This window comes from Symphalangus syndactylus, chromosome 9 (genome assembly GCF_028878055.3).
Source record: "Symphalangus syndactylus isolate Jambi chromosome 9, NHGRI_mSymSyn1-v2.1_pri, whole genome shotgun sequence".
Taxonomy (NCBI): domain Eukaryota; kingdom Metazoa; phylum Chordata; class Mammalia; order Primates; family Hylobatidae; genus Symphalangus; species Symphalangus syndactylus.
In genome coordinates, this window is record NC_072431.2 from 52299304 (window position 1) to 52325768 (window position 26465).

General features: G+C 50.0%; 1 protein-coding gene across 1 annotated transcript in view; it reads right to left on the reverse strand.

The window, feature by feature from the left end:
* Window positions 1-17965, reverse strand: part of GNA12 (G protein subunit alpha 12) — a 143851-nt gene extending 125886 nt beyond the window's left edge. Inside the window, exon 1 of the mRNA XM_055292192.2 lies at window positions 17809-17965. Coding sequence (XP_055148167.1) covers window positions 17809-17826 — 18 coding nt within the window. The 5' untranslated portion in view covers window positions 17827-17965. The remainder of the gene's footprint in view (window positions 1-17808) is intronic.
* Window positions 17966-26465: the final 8500 nt, after the last annotated feature.

The following is a 26465-nucleotide window of genomic DNA, read 5'->3' on the forward strand; positions in this document are numbered from 1 at the left end:
CTGCTGGACTCCGGTATGGGAGACAGAGCAAGACCCTGTCTGAAAAAAAAAAAAAAATTTAAGGCTCAAAACTAAGAGAACATAAAGGAGAAACTGAGGAATCCATCCTCATTGCTGGGGTGTGAGTATGGGTTAAGTATATCTCTTCTAGTAATTAATAGTTCAAACAGCTGAAAAATACAATTGTAGCAGTCTAATATATTAGTAGTCTCCAAATGAACCACTTCTCCGGGTATCCATTCCCTTGTGTAACCCCTCCACTTAAATCTGGATTGGGCTGGAACTTATTTTGACAAATAGAATGTGGCAGACGCAATATTCTACCAGTTCCAAGTCTAAGCCTTAAGAAAGCCTGATAGCTTTGTTTTTGTGTTCCTGGAGTCCTGTAAGTCACACAGGAAGTCCAGCTACTCTTAGAGAGACCCATGGGAGAGGTAAAGGGCCTGAGAGTACGTGGGGAGGGAGAGTCCTACCCATCCTTACGCCCCAGCTGAGCCAAGCCTTCAGTCAATCTGCTAGCTGAATACAGTCATAGGAAAGACCAGCAGAACTGCCCAGCTGAGTCCAGCCCAGGGTGCAGATTCATGACAAAATAAAGTGTTTTAAGCCACTAAAATCTGTAGTGGTTAGTTACGCACCAACAGATCACTGAAGCAATAGTGAACAAGTTTGGACTAATAAATATATTTCGAACTGTGTGTCTGATATGATTTGGCTGCATCCCCACCCAAATCTCATCTTGAATTGTAGCTCCCACAATTCCCACGTGTTGTGGGAGGGACCCGGTGGAGGTAATTGAATCGTGGGGCGGGTCTTTCCTGTGCTGATAGTGAATAAGTCTCATGAGATCTGATGGTTTATGAAGGGGAGTTCCCTCCACAAGTTCTTCTTGCCTGCCGCCATGTAAGACCTCCCTTACTCTTTTGCCATGATTGTGAGGCCTCCCCAGCCACGTGGAACTGTCAATCAATTGAACCTCTTTCCTTTATAAATTATCCAGTCTCAGGTATGTCTTTTTTTTTTTTTTTTGAGACAGAGTCTTGCTTTGTCGTCCAGGCTGGAGTGCAGTGGCACAATCTCGGCTCACTGCAACCTCCGCCTCCTGGGTTCAAGCAATTCTCCTGCCTCAGCCTCCTGAGTAGCTGGGATTACAGGTGTACGCCACCATGCCTGGCTAATTTTTTTTTTTTTTTTTTTTTTTTTTTTCCCAAGAAAGAGTCCCACTTTGTCACCCAGGCTGGAGTGCAGTGGTGTGATCTCAGCTCACTGCAGCCTCTGCTTCCCAGGTTCCAGTGATTCTCCTGGCTCAGCCTCCTGAGTAGCTGGGACTACAGGCACGTGCCACCACATCTGGCTAATTTTTGTGTTTTTGCTAGAGACGGGGTTTCACCATGTTGGCCAGGCTGGTCTCGAACCCCCGACCTCGTGATCCACCCGCTTCAGCCTCCCAAAGTGCTGGGATTACAGCCTTGAGCCACCGTGCCCGGCCCTATTTTTGTATTTTTAGTAGAGATGGGGTTTCACCATGTTGGTTAGGCTGGTCTCAAACTCCTCACCTCTTGATTCGCCTGCCTCAGCCTCCCAAAGTTCTGGGATTACAGGTGTGAGCCACCACATCCCACCCTAGGGTATGTCTTTATTAGCAGCATAAGAACAGACTAATACAGTGTCCAAGAATTAGAGAATACATGTTCTGTTCAAATACAAGAAACATTTTCAAAAACTGACCAAATTCTAGGACACAAAGCAAGTTTCAATACGTTTTAAAGGAGTGGGATAGTTATACAGGCCACATTCTCTGACCATGACGCAATTACATTTGAAATCATTAAAAGATATCTTCTAAAAACTCCACAGATACAGAAATTAAAAATACACTTCTAAATAAACTCATCAAGCAAAGATGAAATGTAAAGAAAATCTGATGTATTTAAGAATGAACAACAGGATATTACTACATATCAAAACATTCATGATGTAGCTGAGGCTGAAACTATTGGGAAATTCATAGGCTTACAGATTTATGTTATAAAACAAGAATGGTTGCGGCCAGGCACAGTGGCTCACGCCTGTAATCCCAGCACTTTGGGAGGCCAAGGCGGGCGGATCACGAGGTCAGGAGATCGAGACCATCCTGGCCAACATGGTGAAACCCCGTCTCTACTAAAAATACAAAAAATTAGCCAGGCATGGTGGCAGCCGCCTGTAGTCCCAGCTACTTGGGAGGCTGAGGCAGGAGAATGGAGTGAACCTGGGAGGTGGAGCTTGCAGTAAGCAGAGATCGCGCCACTGCGCTCCAGCCTGGGTGACAGAGTGAGACTCCATCTCAAAAAAAAAAAAAAAAAAAAAAAGAATGGTTGCATATTATTGAGCTCAGCATGCAAATAAGGAGTTAAGCTGGACATAGTCCCAGCTACTTGGGAGGCTGAGGTGTGAGGATCACCTGAGCAAGGAGGTTGAAGCTGTAGTGAGCTATGATCACGCCACCGCACTCCAGCCTGGGCGACAGGGTGCGACAGTCTCCAAAATAAAAGAAAAAAAAAAGGAGGACTTAGAAAAAGAACAGCAAAACAAACCTTACGAAGGAAAAAGGCTAATAGCATACAAGAGGCTCAAGCGTGGCCAAGTGAGTCAGGTGTGAGACCTTTAATGATGTCAGCACCAGGTAGGTGCAAACCAAACCTTTTGCAGGGTGTTGGCCAAGGATGGGACTAACCTAGGGCAAGCAGAATAGCTCATGGAAGCCAAGCTACGTTTCCAGCCTGCCACTCCATGAGACTCACTGCAACCTCTGACTCCTGGGTTCAAGCGATTCTCCTGCCTCGGCCTCCTGAGTAGCTTGGATTGCAGGCACATACCACCACGCCTGGCTAATTATTTTGTGTTTTTATTAGAGACGGGGTTTTGCCATGTTGGCCAGGCTGGTCTCAAACTCCTGGCCTCAAGTGATCCTCCCACCTCAACCTCCCAAAGTGCTGGGATTACAGGTGTGAGCCACCATGCCTGGCCATCCTTAATAATCTTAAAGTTCTCTTAAAAATATTTTAACTATCTTACTGCTCGGATTGAACATATTTCTTTTTCTTTTTGAGACAAGGTCTCACTCTGTCACCCAGGCTGGAGAGCAGTGGTGTGATCATAGCTCACTGCAGCCTCGACCTCCCAGGCTCAAGTGATCTTCTGCCTCAGCCTCCTGAGTAGCTGGGACTACAGGCATGTGCCACCATACCTGGATAACTTTTTATTTTTTGTAGAGATGGGGGTCTCACTATGTTGCCCAGGCTGGTCTTGAAACTCCTGGACTCAAGCAATCCTCCTGTCTCAGCCTCCTGAAGTGTGGGGATCACGGGCATAAGCCACTGTGCCCCTGGATTGAACATATTCCTTTCTGTCTGGGGCAGATTGCTGTGCAATATTACTTCCTCGGGTCCTTCTTGTTGTATCATCAAAAGAGGCTAATAGAGTAGCCTTCAAAGACTGTAGATTGAATTACTGATACCGATTCTTCACTCTCTTGTAGTTGGACTATACATTCACACCTTTGACACTCACTCCCAGCAGGCAGAAGTGGTCTTCCTCTCCCATTGTCTTCGGGCTTGACCTTGTAACTTACCTTGGCCAATGGGATATCAGCAGATAGGAGGCAAGCAGAGGCTTGAAATAGGCATGCCATATTTGCGTTGGCTTGGCCTCTTGTGCCCTGGAGAGGAAACGTCTGAGGAGGAGGAGAGACACACACAGCAGACCTAGACACACACACACAGCAGGCCTAGAGATACACACAGCAGACCTAGACACACACACACACACACACACACACAGCAGGCCTAGAGATACACACAGCAGACCTAGACCCAACACATCCCAGCTGAGCACAGCCTAGATCAGCTGATTCACAGTCAAACCAAAGGCATGTGAGTGAGAAGAAGTGGCTACTGTTTTAAGCCATTGGATTTAGGATAGTTTGTTACGCAGTGTTACTATGGCAATAGCTGATGAATACAATTTTTTTTTTTTTTTTTTGAGATGGTGGGAGTCTCACTCTATCGCCCAGGCTGGAGTACAATGGTGTGATCTTGGCTCATTGCAACCTCCACCTCCCAGTTTCATGTGATTGTCCTGCCTCAGCCTCCCAAGTAGCTGGGACTACAGGTGTGCACCACCACACCCAGCTAATTTTTGTACTTTTAGTAGAGATGGGATTTCACTATGTTGGCCAGGCTGGTCTTGAACTCCTGACCTCAGGTGACCTACCTGCCTCAGCCTCCCAAAGTGCTGGATTACAGGCTTGAGCCACCATGCCTGGCCTGATGAAAACAAAACCTGATTTCTTTGCAACTGTAGTTCTAGGGTGAAAGGGCTTTCCCGGTGTTAAAGGTGACAGCCCAGGAGCTGCTTTATTATCTAGCCTGTTTGGGGAATAGGATGTTGTTTTTAGTCAAATACCCTGGTGCTGCCTGTATTCTCCCTGGATTCACAGGTTGCAAGAATAAACAGGGTCCTGTTGACTTTACCTTCTGATTTTTGTTGCCATGGAAACCAGCACCTGGATAATTGCAGGGCCTCAGCCCCTGCCAAGTGCCGTCAGGATAGCTGAGTGTCTCCAGGGAAACCATGCTCATCGCCCAGTCCCTTGTTGAGATCGACTGTGTTCCACGGATATTTACAGTGTCCACTGATTGTCTGCGTCCCCTGTGTGTTTTGCCACTGTGGCTCTTCCATCCCTGAGCGCTGCCTCTGTCTGGTTCATCCTAAAGCCAAAACCGCCCCAAAGGCCAGGCACAGTGGCTCACACCTTAATCCCAGCACCTTGGGAGGCTGAGGTGGGTGGATCACCTAAGGTCAGGAGTTTGATACCAGCCTGGTCTACCTGGTGAAACCCAATTAGCCAGGCGTGGTAGCTCACGCCTATAATCCCAGCTACTTGGGAGGCTGAGGCAGGAGAATTGCTTGAACCTGGGAGGCAGAGGTTGCAGTAAGCCGAGATCGCGCCATTGCACTCCAGCGTAGGCAACGAGAGTGAAACTCTGTCTCAAAAAAAAAAAAGAAAGAAAAAGAAAAGAAAAGAAAACAAAAAAGGCTGGGCGCTGTGGCTCACGCCTGTAATCCCAGCACTTTGGGAGGCTGAGGCAGGCAGATCATGGTCAGGAGATTGAGACCATTCTGGCCAACATGGTGAAACCCCGTTTCTACTAACAATACAAAAATTAGCTGGGCGTGGTGGTGCACGCCTGTAATCCCAGCTACTTGGGAGGCTGAGGCAGGAGAATTGCTTGAACCGGGAGGCAGAGGTTGCAGTGAGCTGAGATTGCACCACTGCACTCCGGCCTGGGTGACAGAGCAAGACTCTGTCTCAAAAAACAAAAAAAACAAAAAAACCCACAAAACCTCAAAGAGTGGAGGCCGTACCCCTTCAGCCCTCTCAAAGCCCCATGTCAGAAACAGAGCCTCAGTTTCCTCACCTGTAACACGCAAAATCCTTGAATCTCTTTTAAGTGCCAGATGTGTGTTCAGTCCCTTTAGAAGGCACATGCATTAGTGTATGGCTGAGTTGGCGTGGGGACAGGCAGGGGACAGGAATAGCTCAAAGGCACTCCACTATCCCCGGCAGAAGCTCCTCAACAAATGTCTGCTTCAGCCATGAAGGAAAGAGGCATGAAGAGGCGTCCATGAACTTAGAGATAGACGCCAAGGGGGCCGGTCCAGCTGTTGTGCTCATGGCCAGTGTCTTAGTCCATTTGCACAGCTACAACACGATACCTGAGGCTGGGGAATTTATAATGAATAGAAATTGATTTCCTTACAGTTCTGGAGGCTGGGAAGTCCAAGATTAAAATGCCAGCACCTGGCTGGGCACGGTGATTTCCACCTATAATCCCAGTGCTTTGGGAGGCCAAAGCGAGAGGATTCCTTGAGGCCAGGAGTTTTGAGACCAGCCTAGCCAACATAGTGAGACCCAGTCTCTACAAAAATTTTTTTAAAAAAACAAAACAGGCATGCTAGCATGTGCCTGTAGTCCCAGCTACTCAGGAGGCTGAGGCTGGAGGAGTGCTTAAACCCAGGAGCTTGAGACTGCAGTGAGCTATGGTCACATCACTGCATTCCAGCCTGGACAACAGAGTGAGACCCTGTCAATCAATCAATCAATCAATCAATACCAGCATCTGGCAAGGGACTTCTTGCTGCAACCTCTCATGGCAGAGGGACGAAGAGAGTCAAAAAGGAGATGAACCCACCCTTTTATGATCCCACCTGTGGGGTAGAGCCCTCTGGCCCAATCATCACATATATATATTATTTATATATAAATATTATGTATTATATATTATATTTATTTTGAGATGGAGCCTTGCTGTATCACCCAGGCTGGAGTGCAGTGGTGCAATCTCGGCCCACTGCAACCCCCATTTCCTGGGTTCAAGCGATTCTTCTGCCTCAGCACCCCCAAGTAGCTGGTATTACAGGTGCCCGCCACCACATCCAGCTAATTTTTGTATTTTTAGTAGAGATGGGGTTTCATCACGTGGGCCAGGCTAGTCTCAAACTCCTGACCTCAGGGGATCTGCCCGCCTCAGCCTCCCAAAGTGCTGGGATTACAGGCGTGAGCCACTGGGCCCGAAAGAGCATGTGATTTTGAGCGAGAGGTTTCATGTCGCTGTGTCATTTGTATCTCGTGTAATATGAAGATCATAATAGTGATAATAATTAACATTTTTTGAGAGCCGACTTTGTGCTGGGCACTCTCCTTAGGATTTTATGTGTATTATGTCCTTGGATCTTGATTTTAGTCCTATTGTGCTATTGTACATACTCTTATTGTTCCCACTTTACAGATGAGGAAAAACGAGGCCCAGTGAGGTTAAGGAATTTGCTTAGGATCACACAGCCAGTTACAGGCAGGGCCAGGATTCAAAGACAGACAGGTGGCCCTGAGCCACACTCTGAACTGTGACACTCTGTCCCATATGGGAGTGGTATAAGGATCAGCCCGGTGGTGACGAAGGAGGGAGCTGCCTTTCATGGCTTTTTTTTTTTTTTTTTTTGAGACAGAGTCTTGCTCTGTTGCCCAGGCTGGAGTGCAGTGGCATGATCTCAGCCTACTGCAGCCTCTACCTCCTGGGTTCAAGCGATTCTCCTGCCTCAGCCTCCCGAGTAGCTGTGATTTCAGGTGACCCCCTCCACCACTCCTGGCTAATTTTTTTGTATTTTTAGTAGAGACAGGGTTTTACCATGTTGCCCAGACCTCAACTGATATGCCAGCCTCGGCCTCCCAAAGTGCTGGGATTACAGATGTGAGCCACCGCGCCCGGCCCTTTTCATGGCTTTTAACACCCAAGACTTATTTCTGGTTTGGGGACTCTCTTTCATCTCATCTCACCCCAGGATCCAGGCTGATGCAGCAGCCACTCTCTTGAACATGTTGGCCACTGAGCCAAGAGAGAAGGAAAGAGCTTGGGAAGGTTTTGTGCTGACAGGTGCACAGCCTGCAAGTGACACACGAATTCCGCACACAGCATACTGGACAGAATGGTGCTGAGGAGTTTCGTGTGTCTGCTTGGCTAGGATCCCACTCAATTATTTAATCACACACGAATGGAGGCATTGTGGTGAAGGTGTCTGGGAGGCGTGGTTAATATCTGCAACCACTTGTCTTTATGTAAAGGACGTTGCCCTCGATAACGTGGGTGGGCCTCATCTGATTCGTTGTTCCTTGAGAAGAAACACTGAGGCTTCCTGGAGAAGAAATTTTGCCTCCAGACTCAAGACTGTGGCACCAGCTCCTGCCTGGGTGTCTAGCTTGCCAGCCTGCCCTGCAGACTATAGACTGGCCTGCCCCCAAGATTGTGTGAGCCAATTTATTAAAATAAAACCCAACTGGGCGCGGTGGCTCATACCTGTAATCCCAGCACTTTGGGAGGCCAAGGCGGGCGGATCACCTGAGATCAGGACTTCTAGATCAGCCTGGCCAACATGGTGAAGCCCTGTCTCTACTAAAAAAAAAAAAAAAAAAAAAAAAAATACAAAAATTAGCCGGGCATGGTGGCGGGTGCCTGTAATCTCAGCTACGAGGAGGCTGAGACAGGAGAATCGCTTGAACCCAGGAGGCAGAGGTTGCAGTGAGCCGAGATCATGCCACTGCACTCCAGCCTGGACAACAAAGAGTGAAACTCTGTCTCAAAAAAAAAAAAATCCCTTTACCTGTGTATGTATATAATATCATTAATATATTTGGTATTGTATTATATTATAGAATAACTATAAATATATTACAGTTGTCTCGTAGTATTTATGGGGACTTGGTTCCAGAACCCCCCATGGGTACTGAAATCCCTGGGTGCTTAAGTCCCTAATATAAAATGGTGTAGTATTTGCATATAGCCTACGCACATCCTCCTGTACACTTTTAATAATCTCTAGATTACTTGTAATACCTAATACAATGTAAATGCTGTTCCAGACCAGCCTGGGCAACATAGTGAGACCCCATCTCCACTAAAGAAAAATTTACCAAGAAAAAAAAAAGATAATGGTCAGGCATGGTGGCTCACCCCTGTAATTCCAGCACTGTGGGAGGCTGAGGCAGGCAGATCACTTGAGGTCAGGAGTTTGAGACCAGCCTGGCCAACATGGCAAAACCCCGCCTCTAATAAAAATACAAAATAATTAGCCATGTGTGGTGGCATGTGCCATCACAGAGTGATACCCTGTCTTAAAAAAAAAAAAAAAAAAAAAAGAAAAATTGAGCCAGCCATGGTGGTGCTCACCTGTAATCCCAGCTACTTGGGAGGCTGAGGTGGGAGGATCTCTTGAACCTGGGAGGCGGAGGCTGCAATGAGCTGAGATCGCACCAGTGTACTCCAGCCTGGGCAACAGAGCAAAACTCAGTCTCAAAAATAAATAAATCAATAAATATTGTTGTTAGATTGTATTTTTAAGGTGTTTATTTTTTATTGTTGTATTGTTATTTTAAGAAACATTTTCCATCCCTGGGTGATTGAATCTGTAGATGCAGAACAAGCAGCTATGAGGGGCTGAGTATGTGTATACATAATTTATTAATTATATATAAAAAATCTCCTACTGGTTTTGTTTCTCTGGAGAACCCCCAACTAATACAGTACTAGTTATGCCTCTTCCAGCTAAGGTCCCAGGAAGTACAATTCTACCCATTACCCTTAAGACATCACATCTAATCAGTCAGTACTAATAAGTGCTGTAGGGTTATTGGACAGATTAGAATTAACGTATGGAGAACAGGCAGGGTGCAAAGTGCATCCTGGCGTAGACCCCAGCTCTGCCAGGCACTAGCTCTGTGGGCTTTTGAACAACTTCCTTACCTCCCTGTGCCTTGGTTTCTTTTTCTCTTTTTTTTTTTTCCGAGGTGGAGTCTTTCTCTGTTGCCCAGGCTGGAGTGCAGTGGCGGGATCCTGGCTCACCACAACCTCCACCTCCTGGGGTTCGAGCAATTCTCCTGCCTCAGTCTCCTGAGTAGCTGGGATTACAGTTGCACGCCATCAGGCCTGGCTAATTTTTGTATTTTTAGCAGAGACGGGGTCTCACTATGTTGGCCAGGCTGGTCTCGAACTCCTTACCTCACAATCAGCCCTGCTCGGCCTCCCAAAGTGCTGGGATTATAAGTGTGAGCCACTGCACCCGGACCTTGGTTTTCTATTCTGTAAAATGGAAGCGAACAAGTGGAGATAAAGGGGTAAATGCACAGAATGAACTCAGAACATGCCGGTCGCCTTGGCAGTGCTTGCTAAGTGTTTGCATTTTTTTCCCTCCCTGTAACCACTAGACCACCAGGGAACTTGCATTTATTGCTACTGGATGACAGGTCTGTATTCCTCCTGTCCCAGGGTGGCTGTCTGGCAGGTTTCCCCACTTCCTGCAGTCTTCTCTACCCTAGGGGACCAGTAGCCATGTTTCTGCTTGACAAGTAACCTCCTTGCCCTATCCTGGCTCCCAGGAGCCTTCCTCTGGTGGTCTGCACAGGCCACAGCACTCAGGGTGCAGCAGCGGCAAAGTGGGCAGTGGTCGCCTGTGTTCCAGAGAAGGAGGAGGGTGAGGGTGCCTGGACTCAGAGACCCCCAGAAGGTATCTGTGGGGCACAGATGACCAGGAGCCCTGGAGTTGGCTCCATTTGCTGGCTGTGACCTTGGAAAGCCAGGAATGATCCCAGGACCGGCTGCATAATTTGTGCAAAATGAAAATGTGGGGCCTCTTGTCCAAAAAGTATTACAAATTTCCAAACAGCCACAGCAGAGCATCACGCCGAGCAAGGGCCCTTCTCAGTACAGACCCTGAGCCTCCCAAGAGTGTGAGTGCTGGGGAAATCTGGGGAAAGAGGCCAAGGCTGTCCAGAGCCGAGCCCCTCCCTGGGGATTGTGTCTGGGGCCCGCAAACTCTCCAGGCAGAGGGAAGAGCCAGTCCTCCGGAGACGCTGGGCACCGAGCCTCCTCCAGGCCCGGGGAACGAGCCTGTCGCTGTTTGCTGAGGGCTCTGACCTCTGTGGGAACACACAGGAAGTGGTTCATTTTCTCCCCACCGGTGACTCACTCCCGTCAGCCCTGCCCTTTCCAATCTCTGCTTCCTGTCCCTTAGCCACGGCTTGGGTAATTTTGGGCAATAGAAAGGCCAGTCTGGTTGAGTCTAAAACTTCCATCTCACATGCAATTTCACACTCATCTTGTCCCCCGCTGAAGGGCTGGCTTAGCCTTGGCTGGAGAGCCCTGGAGAAGGAGGGGAGAGGTCGGGGGGACTGGCTGCAGTCCTTCCTCTTTCTCCCTGTCTTCTGGGTTTGGGAGGGGAAGAGGAGGAAGAGGAGGAGGAGGAGAAGAAGGTCTGGAGTATCGGCACAATAGTAATATCAATAACAATAGCAGCTAATATTTACTGCAAGTCGTTCTCTGGGTCTGGAGACTTTCCAAGCAGTTTTCTGACCATACGTTATGGCATTAAGTTTTGTAACTAGGAGGTAGGTCCTGTTATAAGGTCCTGTTCTAATTCCCATTTTTCTCTGTTGAGGAAACAGGCTGAGACAAGGTAGGTAATGTGCCCAAGGCCACAGAATTAGGAGGTGGCAGAGTCAGGATTGGAACCCAAGGTGTTCCTGATTCCACATCCATTGTTCAGTCACTCCACTGCCTCACTTTTTTAAGAGTCCATATAAAGTACCTGAGGTTGGGGCCTGGGACCTGTGGCAAGGTGAGCGTCCAGGGATTCAGCTAAGATGAGGCTTACACTTTTCTTTTTTGATAGAGTCTCACTCTGTCGCCCAGGCTGGAGTGCAGTGGTAAGATCTCAGCTCACTACAACCACTGCCTCCTAGGTTCAAATGATTCTCCCACCTCAGCCGCCCGAGTAGTTGGGACTACAGGCATGCGCCACCACGCTTGGCTAATTTTTCTATTTTTTGGTAGAGACGGGGTTTCACTGTTGGCCAGGCTGGTCTCAAACTCCTGACCTCAAGTGATCACCCCGCCTTGGCCTCCTGAAGTGTTGGGATTACAGGCGTGAACCACTGCGCCCGGCCTGAGATGAAGCTTATTGAGGGTGCTGAGAAACATTTTTGACTCGATTTCTGAATCTTGTGAATTCTCACAGCAGTTAACAGTGAGGAATTATCTGATATTTACGTGCTTGTTATCTGCCTTCCCCATTAGGATGCAAACTTCACAAAACCATTTTGTTCATCTCTCCCTAATACCTGGTGTGCGCTCACTAAATGCTTGGGAACGTGAATGAATGAATGAAACGTCTTCTGACATGATCCTTGTATCTACACCTCCGTGCTGTGGCCAAGTCTCAGGTGCACCCTGAGCTCAGTGGTGGTCTTGCCTTTGCCCAGAGTGGGATGGGGTCCAGGTGGGGTGTCCCAAGCAGCCTGAAGAACATGACTTGAAATTCCCATCTGTGACCACCAGGTGTCGCTCACGCCACACAAGGAAACCCATAGACGGGCTCTGCTGAATTAGGGGTGCAGGGGGTGGGGAAATCTCATCTGTGTCCACAAATGAGTTCTCCAGGCTGCCATTTGTTCTCGTTAGGCCCTGGATTTCCTCCCGCAGAACCAGACAGATGTGATCAGCATTGTGGGCTGAGGGCCAGCACCCCCCCGCCCCGCCACCTCCCCAGCTATGGGCAGCTGTAGGGTGTCAGGGAGAGGATGCTGGGACTCAGACCCCGGATTCCATACAGCTGCAGCCGTGTCACTGCCACTCCTCCTGCCCCCAAGCTTTGGCCTTGGCTGCCCAGGTAAGGCTGGCCTGGCACAGCCATTCATCAGCGTCAGCCGCCAGATGCCCCTCCCAGGGCTCCCGTCCTCCAGGAACGCTCCCAGGCCCCTATAGCAACAAACTCAGCTTCCTGCCCTCATGGCACTGGCATCTTCCCCACTCCTTTTGCCAGGGTCTAAGTTTGGGGTGCATGCTTCCAGCCCTAGGGGCCCCCTCAATATCACACTGAGGTTGACTTGGCTGTTTCTGCCTTCAGCCAACATAACCGGGTTCTAGAAGCTTCCTGAACGCTGTTGGAGGGTCACTCGGCCAGTAGGCAAGTGTTTCTTATTCCATGTACTTGAGTGAAGCAAAACCAGGGCTGTGTTTTCTTCTTCTTTTCTTTTTTTTTGAAACCAAGTCTCTCTCTGTTGCCCAGGCTGGAGATAACAGGTGCCCACCACCACGCTCAGCTAATTTTTGTATTTTTAGTAGAGATAAGGTTTCACCATGTTGGCCAGGCTGGTCTTGAACTGCTGATCTCAAGTGAACCACAGGCCTTGGCCTCCCAAAGTGCTGGGATTATAGGTGTGAGCCACCACACCAGGCCCTTTTTTCTTTTATTTGAGACAGGGTCTCGCTTTGTTGCCCAGGCTAGAGTGCAGTGGTACGATCACAGCTCACTGCAGCCTCAACCTCCAGGGCACGAGCGATCCTCTCACCTCAGCCTCTTGAGTAGCTGGGACCAGAGGTGCATGCCACCACACCTGACTCATTAATTTTTTGTATTTTTTGTAGAGACGGGGTTTTGCCATATTGCTCAGGCTGGTCTCGAAATCCTGAGCTCAAAGGATCCTCCTACCTTAGCCTCCCAAAGTGCTGGGATTACAGGTGTGAGCCACTGCGCCCGGATAGGACTGTGTTTTTCTATAACCCAACCTAATCATTATTTACAGCCCCTTTTCAGACTGATGTTGGAAAACGTCATCTTGGCCAATTCCAGATGAACTTGGTCATTTAAGCTCAATTCTGAGCATGGCTTTGCTTACCTGGGGTGGCAGGTATGCTCTAGTGGGTGGTATAAACTTATGGCCCTGGGGAGGCTCCAGTTCCCCCTCCAACACAGACATCTCCTGGAGGGACACTGTCATGTGCTATCCCCCACCCTCCATGCTAGTTATCCTGAGGTGCCTGGTTCTCTGTGGAGGGCATTTTCTCTGCATCTTACTAGCAGTCCCGGACTCATTTCCCTGCCTCACATCCTCCCGTGCTCCCATCAGGGCCGTGGGAGACTTGGGGACGGTCTTCCTTGGCCCCCCTGCCAGGTGCCTTCTGTGTTAGTGAGATGTGCCCTTGACTTCCCATTTCCCTGGGTGCCATCTGTGCCAGTTTGTTCTTGCATTGCTATAAAGTAGTACCTGAGACTGGGTAATTGATAAAGAAAAGGGGTTTAATTGGCTCACGGTTCTGCAGGCTGTATAGGAAGTGTAGTGCTGCCCTCTGCTTCTGGTGAGGTCTCCAGAAGCTTCCAATCATGGCAGAAGGTATAGGCGGCAGGAGTGAGAGAGAGAAGGGGGAGGCCCCAGACTCTTAAACAACCAGAGCTCTTAAACCCAGACTGTTAAACAACCAAATCTCATGTAAACAGAGCAGAAACTCACTCATCACCAAGGGGATGCAGCTAAGCCACTCGTGAGGGGTCTGCCCGCCGTGATCCAACACCTCCCACCAGGCCCTGCCTCCGACACCGGGGATCACATTCCAACATGAGATTTGGAGGGACACACATCCAAACCATATCACCACCTGCCTCCAGGTGTCCAGCACATGTGGGCTTCCTCCTCCCCTGCAGCCTGGGGGTGGGGTACCACATTTTCCTTTTTAACATAGTGGTCACAATTTTGTGTTCATTTCTTCCTGTTAAATGCCTCTCCCCACCCCCATATATATATGTTTACTTATTTATTTATTTATTTATTTATTTATTTATTTATTTATTTGAGACGGAGTCTTGCTCTGTTGCCCAGGTTGGAGTACAGTGGTGTGATCTCGGCTTACTGCAATCTCTGCCTCCCAGGTTCAAGCAATTCTCCTGCCTCAGCCTCCCAAGTAGCTGGGATTACGGGCAAGTGCCACCACACCCTGCTAATTTTTGTATTTTTAGTAGAGACAGGGTTTCACCATGTTGTCCAGGCTGGTCTCGAACTCCTGAGCTCAGGCAATCCACCCATCTTGGCCTCCCAAAGTGCTGGGATTATAGGCGTGAGCCACTGTGCGAGGCCTACACACACACACACACACACACATACATACATACATATATAACTTTTTTTTTTTTTTTGAGACGAAGTCTTGCTCTGTTGCCCAGGCTGGAGTGCGGTGGTGTGATCTCAGCTCAATGCAACCTCTGCCTTCTGGGTTCAAGCGATTATCCTGCTTCATCCTCCCGAGCAGTGGGGATTATAGGTGTACGTCATTGCATCCGACTAATTTTTGTGTGTATATATATATATAGACAGAGTCTTGCTCTGTCACCCAAGGTGGAGTGCAATAGCACGATCTTGGCTCACTGCAACCTCTGTCTCTTGGGTTCAAGCGATTCTCCTGCCTCAGCCTCCCGAGTAACTGGGACTACAGGCATGCGCCACCATGCACAGCTAATTTTTGTATTTTTAGTAGAGACGGGGTTTCACCATGTTGGCCAGGCTGGTGGTCTTGAACTCCTGAGCTGAGGTGATCCACCCGCCTCGGCCTACGAAAGTGCTGGGATTAAAGGTGTGAGCCACCGTGCCCAGCCTATATTCACACACACACACACATATGAATATACACATAAATTTTTTTTTTTTTGAGACAAAATCTTGCTCTGTTGCCCAGGCTGGAGTGCAGTGGTGCAATCCCAGCTCACTGCAACCTCTGCTTTCTGGGTTCAAGCGATTCTCCCGCCTCAGCCTCCCGAATAGCTAGGATTACAGGCATGCGCCACCATGCCCTGCTAATTTTTGTATTTTTAGTAGAGGAGGGGTTTTGCCATGTGGGCCAGGCTGGTCTTAAACAGCTGACTTCAGGTGATCCACCTGCCTCGGTCTCCCACAGTGCTGAGATTACAGGTGTGAGCCACTGCGACCAGCCTACTTTTTGTAGTTTCAGCAGAGACAGGGTTTCACCATATTGGCCAGGCTGGTCTCAAACTCCTGACCTTAAGTGATCTGCCCGGCTTGGCCTCCCAAAATGCTGGGATTACAGGTGTGAGCCACTGCACTGGCCTATTTATATTTTTAATTAAAGTTTTTTTTGAAACAGGATCTCACTCTGTCACCCAGGGTGGAGTACAGTGGTGCAGTCATAGCTCACTGCAGCCTCTACCTCCTGGGCTCAAGTGATCCACCCACCTCAGCCTCCCAAGTGGCTGGGACTACAGATGTTCACCACCACACCTGGCTAATTTTATTTTTATTCTTTTGTAGAGATGGGGGTCTCACTTTGTTGCCCAGGTTGATCTTGAACTCCTGGGCTCAAGTGATCCTCCTGCCTTGGCTTTCCGAACTGTTGGGATTACAGGTGTGAGCCACTGTGCCCAGTTATTTATATTATTTTAAATGGACAAATAACAATTGGTATGTTTATCATGTACAACATGTTTGGAAATGTGCATACCTTGTAGAATGGTTCAATCAAGCAAATTAACATATGCATTCCTCCCATGCTTATTATTTTTTGTGGTGAGAACACTTAAAATCTGTCTACATGGTGAAACCTTGTCTCTATTAAAAATAAAATACTCAATTGCATTTTCAAAATACAAGATGTCTCAATTTAAATAAGGGTTAAATTTTGTTTTCTCCACATTATTTCCTAGTTCGCTAGCAAATGCTGCATTTGTTAATTAATTTGGGGCAATTCTTTCTTTCTGTAATTGACAAATAATAATTATGTCTATTTAAGGGGCACCGTGTGATGCTTCGATCCATGTATACATTGTAGAATGATTAAACGCAGCGAATTAACATATCATAACTCTTAAAGCAGAGGCTTCCAGTTTCCTCTAGGGGATTCCCCATGTCCCATTCCAGTTCTGGTGGGGCCTTTCCAAACCATACGCAAACACATACACACACATGGATGTACCACATGGAGTCACACACGAACGCACATATACCACAGCCATGCATAGTCACAGGCGCATGCATGCATGCACGTGCACACACCCACCCACCCACCCACCCAGGGGCATGGTCCTGTAACCCGGACCTCTTCACATCTTTGGCAACAGTAACGTGGCCCAAGGGGTAGGTCTATGTATTAGTCTGTTTTCACCCTGCTGTAAAGAATGGGCCAAGACTGAGTGATTTATAAAGGAAAGAGGTTGAACTGACTCACAGTTCAGCATGGCTGGGGAGGCCTCAGGAAACTTACAATCATGACGGAAGGTGAAGAGGAAGCAAGGACCTTCTTCATAAAGCGGCAGGGGGGTGAAGCGCTGAGTGAAGCGGGAAGAGCCCCTTGTAAAACCATCAGATCTCGTGAAAACTCAGCCACTCTCACGAGAACAGCATGGGGGAAAACGACCCCCGTGACTCAATGACCTCCACCTGGTCTCTCCCATGACTCAGTGGAGATTATGGGGATTACAGTTCAAGATGAGGTTTGGGGCCAGGCGCGGTGGCTCAGTCCCAGCACTTTGGGAGGCCGAAGCAGGCGGATCACTTGAGGTCAGGAGTTCGAGACCAGCCTGGCCAACATGGCGAAACCTTGTCTCTACTAAAAATACACAAATTAGCCAGAAGTGATGGCGCATGCCTGTAGTCCCAGCTACTTGGGAGGCTGTGGGAGGAGAATCGCTTGAACCCAAGAGGCAGAGGCTGCAGTGAGCCGAGATCATACCAGCCTGGGCGACAGAGCCAGACTCAGTCTCAAAGGAAAAAAAAAGAGATGAGATTTGGGTGAGGCACAAAGCCTCACCATGTCAGTCTCCACCCAGGAGAGTCCACCCTGCCTGGAGGAGAAAGAGGGCGCTGGGCTGTGGTGGCCCCATGTGTCCCAGTGGAGGGGTCTGGCTGCCGTGGGCAGGAGTGCACCCCCCCCCCCTGCACAGAGGGCTACAGCTCAGGGAGAGGCGAGGCGGGGATCGGACCTAGTGACAGCTGAGCGCCTGGTCTGGGCCCTGTTGGGCGTGGTGAGCCACTCTGTGGCTTTTAGGGATATTTGAGCCAGCAGACCTTACCTCTGTGGGCCAGGAGTGCTTTGTGGGGTCCAATGCTGTTCGCACCCTGCGTCCTCCCATCCTGTCTGGGTCCCCCTTTCCCACGTGCACAAGGAGTGGCTGACGGTCTCCCAGGACTCCCCCACCACCCCCTACACACTCCGCTTCAACTCTGCAAAGGCAGCACCCTTCCCCGGAGTGTGAGACTCTCCCCGCCCGCCCCTCTCTGCCTGGGCAAGACAGGAAGCTATTGAGCCCCTGCGAAGCTCTAGGCCAGGTGCCTGGAGTCAGCGATGAGTAAGAGGAGGCAGGGCCTGCCCTGCGGAGCTTGCAGCCCTCAGAGGCCGAGGACTTTAGGGAACTCATTAGAGAGACTCATTTCGTTACCTGTGTCAGTTTGGTCATCTGGGAAGCAGACGTCAAGACAGAGGAAATGAGCAAGAGATTGATGAAACTCAACGCCCGAGCAGGATACAGGGAGAGGGTGCAGGGTGGCAGGGACCACCTTCCGACCGTGATGCAGGGCTGGTGTCTGCAAGAGGAGAAGGGGAAGGAAGGACGGTTAAGTGGGAGGAGCTCCAGGCTGCAGTGCAGCTGTGAGAAAGTCCTCTCCAGGCCCACAGGAAGCTCTAGCAAGGTCCCGGGTGGGGCAGGAGCTGCCAGGCCCCAGGTGCTACTGCATTCCCATGGGGGGTGACTCTGGGAGGGAGAGCAGAGCCATGCACCTCCAGGGCCACCCCAATGGTGACACAAAGGCTGATGTGACACATGCATCAAAGCACTGACCAAATGCCAGGGCCGGTGGCTCACGCCTGTAATTCCAACGCTTTGGGAGGCTGAGGCGGGTGGATCACCTGAGGTCAGGAGTTTGAGACCAGCCTGGCCAACATGGTGAAACCCTGTCTCTACTAAAAATACAAAAATTAGCAGGGTGTGGTGGTGTGTGCCTGCAGTCCCAGCTACGGGGGAGGCTGAGGCGGGAGGATCGCTTGGACCTGGGAGGTGGAGGTTGCAGTGAGATGAGATTGCACCACTGCACTCCAGCCTAGGCAACAGAGTGAGACTCCGCCAAAAAAAACAAAAAGAAAAAAAAAAGCACCGACCAAGGGAATGGGGTCAGGGAGGCTTCCTGGAGAGGGCTGACACCTGAGACATTTCCAGTGTAAAGGAGATGGGGCTGAGTGTTAGAGGGCAGGGCTTATGCAGAGGCCTTGAGGCGGATCATGTCTTGGGGACTGGACAAGGACAGCATCACAGGAGCAAATTGAGGGCAGGAGTCATGGCTTGCGGGGGCAGTGAACGTGACATGGGCCAGGCTTGCAGAGCCCGAGGGATGTATTTGGGATTTTGGTCCCGTGTACCAGCCCACTTTGATTCCAGTTGGCAGACCAGTTCAAACCAAACCCCTGCCACCGGCTGAACATACCCTGGGGCCCTGGGTCTACCACCTGCCTTGGGAATGCTTCCTGAGCTCTCTCTCTCTCTGGCGTTCTGACCACTCCTGCCAGATACAGCTCGACCTGTGCCTTTCTTCTAGCACTGATTTTTGTTCCTGCATGGAGAGCAGGCTTGCCTGTTTCCACAGTTAGGCTGGGGCCATGGTGGGAGGGGATCTGCTTATTCATTGCCTGATTATTCATTGTGAGGTCTGGTAGAGTGGGATTCTCAGGGAATGGGTGCCTGCCCCAGGATGAGGTTCAAGAACCTTCTCTCCAGTGCGAGGTTTGGAGAAGATCCAGGTGAGCAGGGGTCTGAGGTCTGAGTCTAGAGTGACCCGTAAGTCAGCAGCATCCCCCGAGAGCTTATTAGAAACACAGATACTCAGGCCTCAAGCCCAGACCTGTAGAATCAAAATATACCTGGAGGTAAGAGTCCAAGAATCCGCATGTTGTGAACTTTCCCGATGATTCTTACACCCACTCAAGTTTGAGAAACACCAGTGGTCCAAGTTTGAGAAACACCACTGGTCTAGTGCAATCTCCTCACTCCACATGGTGGTGGTGGGGGGGGGGGGGGGGACTTGGGCTGAGGCTCACTCTGAGTTCCACACCCAGACGGTGGCTGAATGGGGACAGAGAGCACATCAGGCCTCTAGGCTGTGAGGAACATGGCCAGAGCCTTCAGTAAAAAATGCATCTGGGGGACTAAACTTATGATTTGTGCAAAAACACCTGGGTGGTTTTCATCATGAAATAGAGCTCATCCTTCTGGAAAAACAATCCACCCATCTGTTTGCAGTCAGAGGAGGATGTTCACGTAACACCAGATGCCATGTTGGGTGCCATGGTAACAGCATGCTTCCGGCAAGATGGTCCTGCCCTGCACACAAATCCTGAAACAGACAAAAAATAATTTTAAAAAAATGCCACGTAAGTTGCCCATGCTCAGGCCTTGTTCTTGCTCTCCCCAGGATGTGTCCTTCCTGTCCTGTTTGTCAGACTCCTACTCACGCTTTGAAACTCAGCCCAAATGTTCCCTCCTTTCCATTTGCATGCATCAACTTCCTCACCTCATCTTTTTTTTTTTTTTTTTGAGATTTTGTTGCCCAGGCTGGAGTACAAAGGCGCAATCTCGGCTCACTGCAACCTCCGCCTCCTGGGTTCAAGCAATTCTCCTGCCTCAGCCTCCCAAGTAGCTGGGATTACAGGCATGTGCCACCACACCTGGCTAATTTTGTATTTTTAGTAGAGATGGGGTTTCACCATGTTGGTCAGGCTGATCTCAAGCTCCTGACATCAGATGATCCACCTACCTTGGCCTCCCAAAGTGCTGGGATTACAGGAGTGAGCCACCGTGCCTGGCCCACCCCATCCTTAAGTGTTCAGGACACTCGGCCTGTACCTTTGTTCTGGTGCTTATTTTTGTTTCTGCATGGAGGGCAGACTCACCTGTCTCCCCAGTTAGGCTCCGGCCATGGTGGGAAGAGGTCTGATTATTCATCACCTGATTATTCATTGTGAGGTCTAGTATAGTGAGGTTCTCGGGATATGTCAGCAGGGACTGAGGCTGAGAGACACTGATCACAGCTCCATCAGAGATGACCTCCTCTGTCCTGGTAAGAGGCCAGACTGGAGTGACACTTCAGTAGAGAGATGCCAGGGTTTTCTTCCCGTAAAGTCAATCATGTCTGGTCTCAACTTTTGCAAACTCAGTCAGAAAGTTTATGCTTTGATGAGAACTGGAGCACCAAACTCCGTGACGCGCATATGTTGTGGGCAGTGGCAGGTGGTGTTATCATTTGTGACTGTTCCCTTCCCTGCACCTCAAGTTTGGGCTTTGCCAAGAGACTTGCTTTGAGCAGTGGGCTGTTGAGGGGGATGTAGCAGAAGCAGAGGCTTGACACGCACTTCTTAGTGGGGCTTGCCTTCTTGCCCACCTCTTTTTCACCATGAGAAGAACAGCCCTGGGCTGGCCTGCCAGGCCACAGGGCTGAGCCTCACCTGCAGTTTGGAGCCAAGCCCAGGGAGTCCAGTCTAAATCATCAGGATGCAAGAAATACATATTGTTTTCTGCAGCTGAGGTTTTCGCAGCTGTTTGTTATGCAGCCAAAGCTGACTCATGTACAGGGTCTAGACTGGCCTATAGAATTAGAAAATCCTTTTTGTTGTTTTCTTGTTTGCTCCTCCTGGCTTTAGCCACAGCCCTCTGATTTGCATATGGCCCAGGAGTCTCCTGGGAAGAAATTTAAACCCAAGTCCAGGGCTTTAAACATGTGCAGATGTGTCAGATGGGGTGGAGAGGTATGGGCCATGGAAGACAAGTGTAGGGAGGAAGAAAAAATCCCTCAAGAAAAAAAATAACTCACCATAATTAGGAGAAGAGTTGGGCATCATGGGAAAACTCAGGAACACTCTTCAGGAAGTGGAACAATATCTTTGATAATGGCTGTAGGCTGTTAATACATCTTGTTCTCTTCCACCTTTGCTTTATCTGCTCTTCTCTGTGTGGGGGTGACATTTGGGACATTTTGTTTTCTTGGGGAATAACCCAGCTACCTGACCAAGACTGACCAAACCCCTGCTTTTGTGGGAGGAAGACCCTCGGGGACCATCAGGCCAAGGACAGGCTGGTGACAATGTTGGGTGGGGACTTGGGAGGCAAGTTGCATTGATGGGGGCAACCTGCCTGCCGGTCATCTTTTAGGGACTGAGAGGACCACAGAAGAAGGGAGGGTCAAAGTCACTTGGCTGTGTGAGCTTTTGATGCAAGCTTTCCTGGGCAGGCTGTCAGCACAACTGTACAACACTTTCATTCACAGTAGAGATGGGATCTTCCTATGTTGCCCAGCTGGTCTCAAACTCCTGGCCTCAAGTGATCCTCCCACTTCAGCCTCCCAAAGTGCTGGATTACAGACATGAGCCACTGCACCTGCCAACACAGCGACCTTCTCCTGTTGGAGTCCTTAATGTTCCACTTACAGATGATGAGGCAGGGGTGGGGTGGGGTGTGGTGGGGGATTTGGCCACGGTGCCATACCTGGGCATGGTGAGGCTGGACCTGGAGCAGGACTTTCAGATTGTGAGTCCAATGTGCTCCTTGACTCTCAGACAAGGACGCAGGTTCAGGTGGTTTATTTGGGAGGTGACCCCAGGAACACCATAAAGACATGAGAGCTGAGACAGGGCGGGAGGAAGGCTATTAAGGGTAAGACATGGAAGGCGTGTGACCTTCCTTTTACTGCTGTAACAAATCACGATGGAGTGACTGAAAACAACCATAGTTTGTTTTCTTACTGTTCTAAAGGCCAGAAGCCCAAATTCAAGGTGTCTGCAGGCCCTTTTCCTCCTGGAAGCTCTAGGGGGATCCGTCCTGCCTCTTCCTGCTTCTGGAAGCTCCCAGCATTCCTTGGTTTGCGAATGCCTCGCTCCAATCTCTGCCCCTGTCCTCACGCGACCGTCTTCCCCATGCATGGGTGTATCTGTGTCTTCACAGGACGTTCTCTCTGTGTGTCTGGGTCTAAATTTTCATCTTCATCTTCTTCTTTTTTTTGAGACACAGTCTTACTCTGTCACCCAGGCTGGAGTGCAGTAGTGCAATCTTGGCTGACCTCCCAGGATCACCTCCACCTCCCAGGATCAAGCGATTCTCCTGCCTCAGCCTCCTGAGTAGCTGGGATTACAGGCATGTGCCACCACGCCTGGCTAATTTTTATATTTTTAGTAGAGACAGGGTTTCACTATGTTGGACAGGCTGGTCTCGAACTCCTGGCCTCAAGTGATCTACCTGCTTCGGCCTCCCAAAGTGCTGGGATTACAGGCGTGAGCCACGGTGCCTAGTCAAGTTCCTTCTTCTAATAAGAACTCCAGTCACTGGGCTAGGGCCCTTCCTACTCCAATGTATCCTCATCTTAACTAATTACATCTGCAATGACGCTATTTCCAAATAAAGTCATGTTTGCAGTTACCAATGGTTAGGATTTGCGCATATCTTTTGGGGAACATAATTCAACTCACAAGAGAAGGTTGTAGCTGCAGGCACTTGGGGCTCAGTCTTGGTGGCACCCCTCCCTCCGAGAGGCTGTGTGGAATGTGCTTGAGAATTGCCCCGGTGAGGGGTGAGGAGCTGCAGCATTGACCCGCCCCCTCCTGCCTGGCGGTGTCTCGGAGCCCTGGGGTTCTCCTCCCAATGTGGCATTCACGGGCATCACATCACTGTCTGTCCATCAGCCACGGTGGGAGTACTGACACCACAGACATCAGTGGCTTCTTTTTCCCGGTGAATCAGCCTCCTGTACCACTCCGGCCCCTCCCTGGTGCAGGAGCAGTGCAGTGAGCTGATGCATGCGGAGAAAGATTGGTCTGGCCTGCCCTGTGAACGGGCTGTGTGTGGTCCTGGCCCGAGGACACCCCAGCAGGCTCGTGTGGGGACTGCCTGCAGGTAACCTCTAGACTTGGATGAGCACCAAGAGTGTTGGCCACAGGGGACCAGGCAGGTGGACGCCTGGGGGCAGCTGCTGGCTTCCCAGCGGGGCGCTGAGGCCTGGTTTGCCCACAGAAGTGAGCAGCCGGCTGTGGCCCGGCAGAGTCCCAAGCCGTGCTGACAGGTGTGGCCAAAGGGCAAAGGGTGTTATTATAAAAGAGAATTTATGGCAGCGGCAGCTTGGGCTGGCTGAGCCTGCGGGCAGCAGGAGGATGGAGTGGGGCTGGCAGGATGCTGGCAGGATGAAGGATCTGCATTTCATTGAGACAGTGGGTTGGAGTCCACACGGCTGAGATTAAATAGCCCGTCCCCGGAATGCAGAGAGCCAGAAATAAATCAGCCTTTACTGCAAGTGGGGTGGCAGGGAGTTAATTAGGAAAGAGAAAAAAAAATACATTTCAACTCACAAAGAAGCCCAGTGAGCCAGCAGAGAATGGTCCGGCACCTCCAGGCGTCACTCTCGGGGAGGGGCTGGCATCCCTGGTCCCACCAAAGGGCACACAGGACTGGGAAGGATGTCACCTTGGAAGTGTCAGGGCCCTGTGCAAGAGGGTGAGAATTCTGGCTGCCCCGTGGAGCTGTGCCTGGGCTACGCCCCGGCTGGTCTTGGTCTGGGCCCTGCCAGTGGGGTGAGCTGGGTCTTCAACTTCCAGGCTGGGGACCAGGTCCTGGAATTGCATCCTGGTGCAGGAGCAGGCATCGCAGGTCACATTCAATGAGTGCTCAGAAATACTCATGGAGGACCGGGCGCGGTGGCTCAGCCTGTAATCCCAGCACTATGGGAAGCTGAGGCAAGTGGATCCCTTGAAGTCAGGAGTTCCAGACCAGCCTGGCCAAGATGGTGAAACCCCATCTCTACTAAAACCAGAAAAATTAGCTGGGTGTGGTGGTGGGCACCTGTAATCCCAGCTACTGGGGAGGCTGAGGGGGGAGGATCGCTTGAGTCCAGGAGGCAGAGGTTGCAGTGAACCAAGTCATACCACTGCACTCCAGCATGGGAGACAGAGTGAGACTCCATCTCAATAATAATAAGAAAAAAAAGAAATACTCACGGAGGGAGCCCTTCACCCTAAGCCCCCCAGGCTCACCTCTTGTCACGCCCCACCCAGCCAGTTGACCCCCAGCACCTTCCTTTTTCATCTCCTCTCTACCTCTTGCGTTTGCTTGCAAGGGGACCTCTGTATGAACATCCGCCTCACTTTCTCCCAGCCATCGTTTAAAGTCCAGTTCTATTTATTTTCTTTCCTTCTTATTTTCTTACGAGACAGGGTCTTGCTCTGTTGCCCAGGCTGGAGTGCAGTGGTGCGATCATAGCTCACTGTAGCCTGGAATTCCTGAGCTCAAGTGATCCTCCCACCTCAGCCTCTTGAGTAGCTGGGACTACAGGCACGTGCCACCATGCCCGCCCGGATAATCTTCTTTCTTTCTTTCTTTCTTTCTTTCTTTCTTTCTTTCTTTCTTTCTTTCTTTCTTTCTTTCTTTCTTTCTTTCTTCTTTCTTTCTTTCTTTCTTTCTTTCTTTCTTTCTTTCTTTCTTTTTTCTTTCTTCTTTTTCTTTCTTCTTTCTTTCTTCTTCTTTCTCTTTCTTTCTTTCTTCTTTCTTTCTTTCTTTTTCTTTCTTTCTTTCTTCTTTCTTCTCTTTTTTCTTTCTTTCTGTCTTTTTTTCTTTCTTTCTCTCTCTCTCTCTTTCTTTTTTCTTTTCTTTTCTTTTCTTTTTTTTTGAGACAGAGTTTTGCTCTGTTGCCCAGGCTGGAGTGCAGTGGCACGATCTCCGCTCACTGCAACCTCTGCCTCCCAGGTTCAAGCGATTATCCTGCCTCAGCCTCCCAAGTAGCTGGGATTACAGGTGCATGCTACCACACCTGGCTAATTTTTTTGTATTTTTAGTAGAGACAGGACTTCACCATGTTGGCCAGACTGGTCTCGAACTCCTGACCTCAAGTGATCTACCCGCCTCGGCCTCCCAAAGTGCTAGGATTACAGGCGTGAACCACCATGCCCAGCCCCGGCTAATGTTTTTGTGTTTTTGTAGAGATGGGGTTTCACCATGTTGCCCAGGCTTGTCTCAAACTCCTGGCCTCAGGCGATCCTCCCGCCTCGGCCTCCCAAAGTGCTGGGATTACAGATGTGAACGCCTGCACCTGAACTCTATTTCCAACTCTTAATTAATTCATGCATTCATTCCACATCACTTACTGAACTCCTACTCTCTGCTGGGCCCTGCTGGAGGATCTATGCACAACAAGACCAGACTCTGCTCTTCATGAATTTACAGCTTAGTGCTGTCCAGGGTACGGGTACAGATGCGTGCACAGGTGGTCCTAGGATGAGTGGGGGAGGTTGTTCATGGAGGAAGAACGGGGTTTTGGGCACCAGAAGATAGTGATCTAGCCTTTTTTTGTGGTGGAGGTGGGTGCAGTAAAAAGTGCTCTGAAGTCAAAGTTGTTTAGAACATCAAGGCTTCATACCTTGGTCACACAGCGTGGCTGTGGGTCCCTGCAATGCCCTGGGGGCAGCTGTCCTTTGTTGTTGTTGTTGTTGTTGTTGTTGAGACGGAGTCTCACTCTTGTCGCCTAGGCTGAAGTGCAATGGTGCAATCTCGGTTCACTGCAACCTCTACCTCCCGGCTTCAAGCTTCTCCTGCCTCAGCCTCCTGAGTAGCTGGGATTACAGGCACCCATTCCCACGCCTGGCTAATTTTTGTACTTTTAGTAGAGATGGGGTTTCACCATGTTGGCCAGGCTGGTCTCGAACTCCTGACCTCAGGTAATCTGTCTGCCTCGGCCTCCCGAAGTGCTGGGATTAAAAGCGTGAGTCACCGCACCTGGCCTGTCCTTTGGTTTTTAGTGCCTCCTCTTGATGTGGACCGGTCTGTGAAAGGGGAGCCAGCACTGGAGGGTCCCTCATGGCCAATTTCACCTTGATCTGGGAAGCAACACAGGCTGCAACTGGCCTCTTCAAGGGGGCAGGAAGTGTAAGCTGCCTGTGTTTCCGGGAGAGGGGCCCCCAGTTAGGTGTGCACGAGCAAACGCTACCATGGCTGAATTTGAAAGGAGTAGGAACTGGCCTGACATGGGAGGGGGTGGCCCAGCAGAGGCAGGGAAGGAGGGTAGCAGAGTGCTCATT